Raw genomic sequence first — 11,067 nt, 5'->3', positions numbered from 1 at the left:
GAGGGGAAGAGGAGTTGATTGAGTCTGTGAGAAGCTGCCACAGAGAGGTTACAGTCAAGAGAGCCAAGAGCTGTCACAGATGATGAGCTCTGAAAAATATTATCACAGAAAATAATTAGCGTAAAAGCTTTTATTTAAAATTTTAACATCTGGGAAGTGTGAACTGTTACGCCAGCGTGTGCCCTGCGACCTGCGTTGACCCCCGCGGTTGCCGGGGTCCCGCGGTCGCTGCTCCCCCGACGGGCGCCGGGTGCGAGGGCCCGTTCAACGCTGCTCGCAGCTTTAATTATTATTATTATTATTTTTTTTCTTCTTTTTCCGCCTCTTAGATCGGCTTTTTGAGGGCCTTAACATGCGTGAAAACTTACCAAAATTTGCAGACGCGTCAGGCACGGCGAAAAATTTAATAATTTAGGGGTCTTGAGCATGGGCGTGGTAAAATGCCCTCGGTAGCGCCACCTACATTTTTAAACGGAACAGCCCCTCAAGCCCGTTGCGCCTAAAAATCTGAAAATCTGCACACATATGTAACATCCCATGACGCACCAAAAAGTCTCTTGGAGCCATATTCTAAACCCAACAGAAAGTATTTTTATTTTGACCGGAAGGTGAAAAAATTGTGTGTTTTTGGCCATTTCCAGGGGTCGCTTGAACGCGAACTAGTCCTAGACGCATTATCCCATTGACTTCAAAACTTAATAGTATGTTCTTAAGACATAGACGATGTTAAATTGCGGCAGATTTTGAGTTTTTGTTGAAGGGCGTGGAAGTTATGGCCCCTCAAAGTTCGATTACTCGCCACGAAACAGGAAGTTGCTTTATTTTTGCTATATTTCGGCCATACTTTGTCCAAACTGCATCAAACTTTACAGGATTGTTAATGGTACCTATCTGCACACATCCATATGTCAATATTCATACAATTGTTGTAGCGCCACCTATTTATAGCAGGAAATGACATATTTTATAGTGTGATGTCCAGTTTCTAGACGGGTGACCAGATTCACTTCAAATGTTGTCAGCCCCTCCTTGACAATTTTTGGAAGAAGTCCTCCGAAAATTGTGAGTTTGGGTCGAAGCGTGTGCCGGTTCTGGCCCGTCAAAGTTCGGAAACCCAACTTCCTGTTTGAAACCTCAGATTTTGGGGTAACTTCCTGTTGCGACTCTCTACTTTATCCTACAGATGGAGCCATTGTATTACTCTTTGATGGGTTTTTGGAAGGGGGTCTCTGTGTGTGTGTGTCTGTGTGTGTGTGTTTGAGGGGGGAGGGGAAGAGGAGTTGATTGAGTCTGTGAGAAGCTGCCACAGGGAGGTTACAGTCAAGAGAGCCATGAGCTGTCACAGATGATGAGCTCTGAAAAATATTATCACGGAAAATAATTAGCATAAAAGCTTTTATTTTAAATTTGTTGCAACAAATTCAGGTTTCTTACAGCATTTTCCTTATTGAAAACTAAATTCTACCTGAAATGTATCAATAAAAATCTTCTTTTGCAGTTAATGTCACCAGTTTATAGTTTAGTTTTAATAGCATTCCCTGTCACTGATGTGCCTTTAATTATCGGTTCTATCAGGGATCATTTATGTGTTTATCTTACGGGGGTGAGCCACCTCACAGGTTGGTTATATTACCTGTTGACCTCAGCTCAGTGAGCTAAGACAATGTTTAATGCAGTGTTTTTTCTGATATGAAAATGGATATTATTCAGCACATCTAACCTCAGCAGGCCCCTCTTCAGAAACTCATATCTGCAGATGTCAAAGCTGGCTCAAACGTTGTCCACAGTCTCATGACATGTTTAACACGAAGCACAGCACGCTGGTTAAGCTCATGGCAAACTGTTACTAACAGCTAAAATGAAAGCTTGTCTGTATGTAGTCTAACTGGTTAGTTTGTCACTAATCTCCAAATTTTGCAAATTGCTATAAACTTCACTCTCTTAAACCAGTAACAGTCTGAGCTGGACTGATAGGGGTCTGTATGGATAAAGATAAAATCCTAATGATACCCATCCCTACAGCTGGTTAGTGGCTTCGCCCTGACTTTAGGCAGATGAGATATTCACTGTTCAAATAACTTCATTATAACCCTTGTTTAAGCATAAATGATTTATATATGCACCCAATAACAGAACTTGCAAAAAAATGCTTTTGCTCAAAGCTCAAAGCTTGTAAACTCAAGTTAAAACTGAGTTTTATCTCCTTTTGGGAGGGGGTATCTGTGTGTGTGTGTGTGTGTTTGTGTTTGTGTTTGTGTTTGAGGGGGGAGGGGAAGAGGAGTTGATTGAGTCTGTGAGAAGCTGCCACAGAGAGGTTACAGTCAGGAGAGCCAAGAGCTGTCACAGATGATGAGCTCTGAAAAATATTATCACAGAAAATAATTAGCATAAAAGCTTTTATTTTAAATTTTTACATCTCGGAAGTGTGAACTGTTACGCCAGCGTGTGCCCTGCGACCTGCGTTGACCCCGCGGTTGCCGGGGTCCCGCGGTCGCCGCTCCCCCGACGGGCGCCGGGTGCGAGGGCCCGTTCAACGCTGCTCGCAGCTTTAATTAGGGCCCGAGCAACGAGTTGCGTGGCCAACGGGGCCATGCAACGAGTTGCAAGGACCCTCTTGTTTTCGTTCGGTTTATTATTATTATTATTATTATTATTTTTTTTCTTCTTTTTCCGCCTCTTTGATCGCCTTTTTGAGGGCCTTAAAATGCGTCAAAACTCCTGAAAATTTGCAGACGCGTCAGGCACGGCGAAAAATTTAAGAATTTAGGGGTCTTGAGCATGGGTGTGGCAAAATGGCCTCGGTAGCGCCACCTACATTTTTAACGGAACAGCCCCTCAAGCCCGTTGCGCCTAAAAATCTGAAAATCTGCACACATATGTAACATCCCATGACGCACCAAAAAGTCTCTTGGAGCCATATTCTAAACCCAACAGAAAGTATTTTTATTTTGACCGGAAGGTGAAAAAATTGTGTGTTTTTGGCCATTTCCAGGGGTCGCTTGAACGCGAACTAGTCCTAGACGCATTATCCGATTGACTTCAAAATTTGATAATTTGTTCTTAAGACATAGACGAAGTTAAATTGCAAAAGTTTCGGACTTTTCATTGAAGGGCGTGGAAGTTATGGCCCCTGAAAGTTCGATCACTCGCCACAAAACAGGAAGTTGCTTTAAATTTGCTATATTTCGGCCATACTTTGTCCAAACTGCATCAAACTTTACAGGATTGTTAATGGTACCTATCTGCACACATCCATATGTCAATATTCATACAATTGTTGTAGCACCACCTATTTATAGCAGGAAATGACATATTTTATAGTGTGATGTCCAGTTTCTAGACGGGTGACCAGATTCACTTCAAATGTTGTCAGGACAGACTTAAGGATTTTTGGAAGACTGGCTCCGAAAATTGTGAGTTTGGGTCGAAGCGTGTGCCTGTTCTGGCCCGTCAAAGTTCGGAAACCCAACTTCCTGTTTGAAACCTCAGATTTTGGGGTAACTTCCTGTTGCGACTCTCTACTTTATCCTACAGATGGAGCCATTGTATTACTCTTTGATGGGTTTTTGGAAGGGGGTCTCTGTGTGTGTGTGTCTGTGTGTGTCTGAGGGGGGAGGGGAAGAGGAGTTGATTGTGTCTGTGAGAAGCTGCCACAGGGAGGTTACAGTCAATAGAGCCATGATCTGTCACAGATGATGAGCTCTGAAAAATATTATCACAGAAAATAATTAGCATAAAAGCTTTTATTTAAAATTTTTACATCTGGGAAGTGTGAACTGTTATGCCAGCGTGTGCCCTGCGACCTGCGTTGACCCCGCGGTTGCCGGGTCCCGCGGTCGCCGCTCCCCCGACGGGCGCCGGGTGCGAGGGCCCGTTCAACGCTGCTCGCAGCTTTAATTAGGGCCCGAGCAACGAGTTGCGTGGGCCCAACGGGCCATGCAACGAGTTGCAAGGACCCTCTTGTTTTCGTTCGTTTATTATTATTATTATTATTATTATTTTTTTCTTCTTTTTCCGCCTCTTTGATCGCCTTTTTGAGGGCCTTAAAATGCGTCAAAACTCCTGAAAATTTGCAGACGCGTCAGGCACGGCGAAAAATTTAAGAATTTAGGGGTCTTGAGCATGGGTGTGGCAAAATGGCCTCGGTAGCGCCACCTACATTTTTAACGGAACAGCCCCTCAAGCCCGTTGCGCCTAAAAATCTGAAAATCTGCACACATATGTAACATCCCATGACGCACCAAAAAGTCTCTTGGAGCCATATTCTAAACCCAACAGAAAGTATTTTTATTTTGACCGGAAGGTGAAAAAATTGTGTGTTTTTGGCCATTTCCAGGGGTCGCTTGAACGCGAACTAGTCCTAGACGCATTATCCGATTGACTTCAAAATTTGATAATTTGTTCTTAAGACATAGACGAAGTTAAATTGCAAAAGTTTCGGACTTTTCATTGAAGGGCGTGGAAGTTATGGCCCCTCAAAGTTCGATCACTCGCCACAAAACAGGAAGTTGCTTTAAATTTGCTATATTTCGGCCATACTTTGTCCAAACTGCATCAAACTTTACAGGATTGTTAATGGTACCTATCTGCACACATCCATATGTCAATATTCATACAATTGTTGTAGCACCACCTATTTATAGCAGGAAATGACATATTTTATAGGTGTGATGTCCAGTTTCTAGACGGGTGACCAGATTCACTTCAAATGTTGTCAGGACAGACTTAAGGATTTTTTGGAAGACTGGCTCCGAAAATTGTGAGTTTGGGTCGAAGCGTGTGCCGGTTCTGGCCCGTCAAAGTTCGGAAACCCAACTTCCTGTTTGAAACCTCAGATTTTGGGGTAACTTCCTGTTGCGACTCTCTACTTTATCCTACAGATGGAGCCATTGTATTACTCTTTGATGGGTTTTTGGAAGGGGGTCTCTGTGTGTGTGTGTCTGTGTGTGTCTGAGGGGGGGAGGGGAAGAGGAGTTGATTGTGTCTGTGAGAAGCTGCCACAGGGAGGTTACAGTCAATAGAGCCATGATCTGTCACAGATGATGAGCTCTGAATAATATTATCACAGAAAATAATTAGCATAAAAGCTTTTATTTAAATTTTTACATCTGGGAAGTGTGAACTGTTACGCCAGCGTGTGCCCTGCGACCTGCGTTGACCCCGCGGTTGCCGGGGTCCCGCGGTCGCCGCTCCCCCGACGGGACGCCGGGTGCGAGAGGCGCCGTTCAAACGCTGCTCGCAGCTTTAATTTATTATTATTATTATTTTTTTTCTTCTTTTTCCGCCTCTTAGATCGGCCTTTTTGAGGGCCTTAACATGCGTGAAAACTTACCAAAATTTGCAGACGCGTCAGGCACGGCGAAAATTTAATAATTTAGGGGTCTTGAGCATGGGCGTGGTAAAATGCCCTCGGTAGCGCCACCTACATTTTTAAACGGAACAGCCCCTCAAGCCCGTTGCGCCTAAAAATCTGAAAATCTGCACACATATGTAACATCCCATGACGCACCAAAAAAGTCTCTTGGAAGCCATATTCTAAACCCAACAGAAAGTATTTTTTTATTTGGACCGGAAGGTGAAAAAATTGTGTGTTTTTGGCCATTTCCAGGGGTCGCTTGAACGCGAACTAGTCCTAGACGCATTATCCAATTGACTTCAAAACTTAATAGTATGTTCTTAAGACATAGACGATGTTAAATTGCGGCAGATTTTGAGTTTTTGTTGAAGGGCGTGGAAGTTATGGCCCCTCAAAGTTCGATTACTCGCCACGAAACAGGAAGTTGCTTTATTTTTGCTATATTTCGGCCATACTTTGTCCAAACTGCATCAAACTTTACAGGATTGTTAATGGTACCTATCTGCACACATCCATATGTCAATATTCATACAATTGTTGTAGCGCCACCTATTTATAGCAGGAAATGACATATTTTTATAGTGTGATGTCCAGTTTCTAGACGGGTGACCAGATTCACTTCAAATGTTGTCAGCCCCTCCTTGACAATTTTTGGAAGACTGGCTCCGAAAATTGTGAGTTTGGGTCGAAGCGTGTGCCGGTTCTGGCCCGTCAAAGTTCGGAAACCCAACTTCCTGTTTGAAACCTCAGATTTTGGGGGTAACTTCCTGTTGCGACTCTCTACTTTATCCTACAGATGGAGCCATTGTATTACTCTTTGATGGGTTTTTGGAAGGGGGTCTCTGTGTGTGTGTGTCTGTGTGTGTGTGTTTGAGGGGGGAGGGGAAGAGGAGTTGATTGAGTCTGTGAGAAGCTGCCACAGGGAGGTTACAGTCAAGGAGAGCCATGAGCTGTCACAGATGATGAGTTCTGAAAAATATTTATCACAGAAAATAATTAGCATAAAAGCTTTTATTTTAAATTTGTTGCAACAAATTCAGGTTTCTTACAGGCATTTTCCTTATTGAAAACTAAATTCTACCTGAAATGTATCAATAAAAATCTTCTTTTGCAGTTAATGTCACCAGTTTATAGTTTAGTTTTTAATAGCATTCCCTGTCACTGATGTGCCTTTAATTATCGGTTCTATCAGGGATCATTTATGTGTTTATCTTACGGGGGTGAGCACCTCACAGGTTGTTATATTACCTGTTGACCTCAGCTCAGTGAGCTAAGACAATGTTTAATGCAGTGTTTTTTCTGATATGAAAATGGATATTATTCAGCACATCTAACCTCAGCAGGCCCCTCTTCAGAAACTCATATCTGCAGATGTCAAAGCTGGCTCAAAAAATTAAACTGGCTTCAAATTAATTTAAGGAATTGTAGGTTATTTTGAATTCATGTAATCTTTCTCCATCACCCTTTCTGTTTCTTTCCATCTCTCTACTCATCTTCTCCCATATGTCTCCCCTTGACCAAAGCTGAGCGTGGATTGATGCTGTCTTTACAGTTTGGTTTTGATCAGTTAGGAAATTTCACACGGGGTCAGCTGATTTTTTCGTGTTACTCAGTGTACGGCGACAGGAAAAGTGCACTAGTCCACGGGCGTCGAGGTGAACCAGCTGAATATAAGCCACTCAAGTTGACGACAAGTGCAGTTGAAAAGTAAAAGCTGCTGGCCTTTACCTTTTCTTTGTCAAAGCGCACTGTTCGCAAGTAGTTAGTAAAGTAATATTTTCAGCCTTGTCCACAGTCTCATAGACATGTTTAACAGGAAGCACAGCACGCTGGTTAAGCTCATGGCAAACTGTTACTAACAGCTAAAATGAAAGCTTGTCTGTATGTAGTCTAACTGGTTAGTTTGTCACTAATCTCCATCTCCAATTTTGCAAATTGCTATAAACTTCACTCTCTAAACCAGTAACAGTCTGAGCTGGACTGATAGGGGTCTGTATGGAAAGATAAAATCCTAATGATACCCATCCCTACAGCTGGTTAGTGGCTTCGCCCTGACTTTAGGCAGATGAGATATTCACTGTTCAAATAACTTCATTATAAGCCTTGTTTAAGCATAAATGATTTATATATGCACCCAATAACAGAACTTAAAAAAATGCTTTTGCTCAAAGCTCAAAGCTTTTAAACTCAAGTTAAAACTGAGTTTTATCTCCTTGGGAGGGGGTATCTGTGTGTGTGTGTGTGTGTGTGTGTGTGTGTGTGTGTTTGTGTTTGTGTTTGAGGGGGGAGGGGAAGAGAGTTGATTGAGTCTGTGAGAAGCTTCCACAGGGAGGTTACAGTCAAGAGAGCAAGAGCTGTCACAGATGATGAGCTCTGAAAAATATTATCACAGAAAATAATTAGCGTAAAAGCTTTTATTTAAAATTTTTACATCTGGGAAGTGTGAACTGTTACGCCAGCGTGTGCCCTGCGACCTGCGTTGACCCGCGGTTGCCGGGTCCCGCGGTCGCCGCTCCCCGACGGGCGCCGGGTGCGGGCCGTTCAACGCTGCTCGCAGCTTTAATTAAACATGAATTTATTTGTGTATGTGTGTGTGTATTTGTTTCCAGGACCTGGCGCAGTGTGTGAACGAGGTGAAGCGAGACAATGAGATCATCAGGCAGACGTCCTTCCAGTTGTCCATAGAAAACATGGTGAGTTTTCATTTTCATATATTTCTTCATGGCAGCCATTTTGTTTATTTACCCTCCTCTCTCTGCTTTTCAGACTCAGTCTCTAGCTTTCTACGGTCGCCCCAAGATTGATGGAGAGCTGAAGATCTGCAGCTCGGAGAAGAAGTCTAAGCAGGGGTGTGTGTTGTGTATGTGTCTCTGTGTTTTTTTCACGTGGGAATGCCATGTTTATCTGACCTTTTGTTGTATCTCTCTATGATTTGCTGTTTGTCAGGTATGCATTCCTCTTTGATAAAGCCATGTTTGTGTGTAAGAAGAAGAGTGGAGAGACCTTTGAGTTAAAGGAGATCATTGAACTACAGCACTACCAGATACGAGATGAAACCACAGGAGAGAAGGACAATAAAAAGGTCTTCTCCTGCTTCCTTCACTCTGTAGCACCAGTCATACTAGATAGTACATCTATAAGACTAACTGTGTGTGTTTGTGTGTGTGTGAGCAGTGGTCCTATTTGTTCCTCCTGCTGGACTGCTATGGGAGGTGTGGGTACGACTTATTCTTCAAAACCAGAGAACTGAAGAAGAAATGGCTGGAGCAGTTTGAGATGGCTCTGTAAGTTACCACACACCTATACACACACACACTACCTTTGCTAAAGACTTTAAAAAGAGTACAGTGTCTCCTATGCAGCTACAGAATGTTGAATGGGTACAGCTCAGAGGCAGTGTTACCCTGGGAATCCTTAAAGCAGACCATGCAGACAATGACCATGTGTAATGTGAAAGGAGTCACTTGTGGTCACAAACCCACACAGAGAATTATCACCTGACTCAGCACTTCCCCTTCAGCATGGGTCTTTATAGCATCTTTAGGCTAATTTTTGGGGTTTTCTGGGCCACAACTCTTTTGGTTCTCTCTCACTACTCTCACAGAATCGCTTTTGACCACAGTAGCCAAAAAAAAAAAAAAAAAAAAAGCTAGCAAACCCACTGAGCATTACCAGCAAAGCATCAAACAGCAGACAAAATTAGAACTAGCTGGTGAACACTCCAGAAGAGTATTCATGATAATGTTACTCCATTTCTGCTGAATGTATAAATAAGTAACAGTTATCAGTTTCACATTCACATACCAACTTAAAAAGTGTTGATATGTCAGGGTTGTGTTCACCTTCCAAGTAGCCACAAAATCTATTATTGCAGTTTTAAGTTAATCAGCTTCTTTGTTGTAATCAAATATTTTAATATTTCAAAGGATCTTCTTGTGAATTATATGATGTAAAAACATCAGAAACAAATACTAAACTGTGTTGGTGCCTTCAGTGTGCTCTGTGATTGGTTGGTTCTCTGAAACAGCTGTTCTTCATGGTTGCAGGTCAAATATGTGTCCAGAGAACTCCACAGCCAACAACCACGACTTCCAGATGCACTGCTTCGAGGACACCACCTCCTGCAAGGCCTGCTCGATGCTGTTAAGGTACTTTTGTCTCGCTAGCTGTTTCTCACAGCTCCTCTCTTAGCTCCAATTTAAAAAGAGAGGAAAAAACCCCACTAAAGACTTGTGTGCTGAGGTTGAATCTCTCCATCTGTTGTCTGCAGAGGGATATTTTTCCAGGGCTATCGCTGCACTCGCTGTAAAATGGCTGCACATAAAGAGTGTTTAGGCAGAGTCCCTGCCTGCGGACGAAACTCAGGTCTGTGTACATGCATGTGGTTGAGTTCACGTACTGCTTCCAATCAGTGTAATTATTGTGATTATCGCTTCTTACATTGGTTGTCCTCTTGGAATTACAGATCACGCTGGCACTACGAGGAAGGTAAGATTATTCCTTTAGAGGTGATGAATAATACATCTCCTTTTATGTCTTTTTTTAAATGTAACTCATGCAAATATATAAAACATGAGGTACAGTTACTCCAGTTCTTTTGTCTTTTGTTCCTCCAGAATAAAAACACAGAGGTCCTCCGGACACTCCAGCGTTGGTAAGGAATTTATGTGTTGTCATCATGTTTACTCTCCAGAACAACATCCTTTGTGTTTAAAGAGTAAATGAAATATTTGAAAGAAATAAAGTGTGTTCATTGCCTGTCAGGTCTCCTTCCTAACATCTCAGCATCTCTTCTCTCTCGCTCTTCTTCTCAGGATTTCCTAAGATGGAGGTATGTCAGGAGTATTATGGCTTGCCTCCGCCTCCTGTGGGCTTCGGCCAACCTCTTCACCTCTCCAAAGGTGACATCATTGAGCTGACCCGGGCTGATGCCGACCTGCCATGGTGGGAGGTAACGTTTAAAAAAAAAAAAATTCAAGCAATTCACTCTGCATTCTGAAAACTGAGGAGGGTCACACATTATTTTGTTGGGTTTTTCAAGCCTGGTTTCCTGTGGTTAATGTGTAGGTGTGAAATGCTTTTGTCTTTTTCAGTCTCTTTTGTCTTTTTCCTTTCTGCATCTTCTTCTCTGTCTTCCATTTCCTCACTCGTACCCGACGTGCACGTCTGTCTTTCTGCTTTTTATTCTGTGATTCATTTCAAAAGGTTTTGATTTGGAAAATAAATCAAACCCTAATGCAGCTTCAGTTTCAGGGTCCTGGTATATTGTTCATGCTGCCTCACTGTCACACTGTCATGGTTTACTGGGACACTTGAATAAAACAGAGCCATCATTAATGTTATTAGTAACATATGTGCTTTTCCTGTTACAAGTTGAAAACTTTGCTGTGGGAACAGCCTTTCAGATGACATTTACCTTGTTGCTGATCATTTTTCCTTAGCCTTTAGGTTTGTGTATGAATTATTTACATTTTTCAAGAAGCTGCCAAAACAGCTTATTTTTTTTCAGTTATGTAATTGTCCTAACTTTGACAGTTAAAGGCCTTTTATTCCTTTATTTTTCACTGTAGTGTTTAGAAATCTAAAAGTTTCTCTGCAAGTTTTATTTACTACTTGTACTGACATGAAAGAACACAAATAGAAAGTAGTAAAGTTCCTTACACCTAAGGTGTGTTTTGTGAAAGTGGTAGTGTGGAGTATCTGCAGCAAAA

General features: G+C 42.3%; 1 protein-coding gene across 1 annotated transcript; it reads left to right on the top strand.

Annotated features, from left to right (window-relative positions):
• Positions 1-8,280: 8,280 nt before the first annotated feature.
• On the top strand, positions 8,281-9,873 carry LOC108899390 (proto-oncogene vav-like). Its single transcript, XM_018699797.2, has 5 exons — positions 8,281-8,438; positions 8,531-8,640; positions 9,403-9,504; positions 9,627-9,721; positions 9,822-9,873. The coding sequence occupies exons 1-5, from the start codon at positions 8,328-8,330 to the stop codon at positions 9,860-9,862; spliced, it is 459 nt and encodes a 152-aa protein (XP_018555313.1). The 5' UTR covers positions 8,281-8,327; the 3' UTR covers positions 9,863-9,873.
• Positions 9,874-11,067: the final 1,194 nt, after the last annotated feature.

Source organism: Lates calcarifer, unplaced genomic scaffold (assembly GCF_001640805.2).
Source record: "Lates calcarifer isolate ASB-BC8 unplaced genomic scaffold, TLL_Latcal_v3 _unitig_4425_quiver_3658, whole genome shotgun sequence".
NCBI classification, from domain to species: Eukaryota; Metazoa; Chordata; class Actinopteri; family Centropomidae; genus Lates; species Lates calcarifer.
The sequence above is the reverse complement of the archived record's forward strand: the minus strand, read 5'-3'. Positions and strand labels throughout refer to the sequence as shown.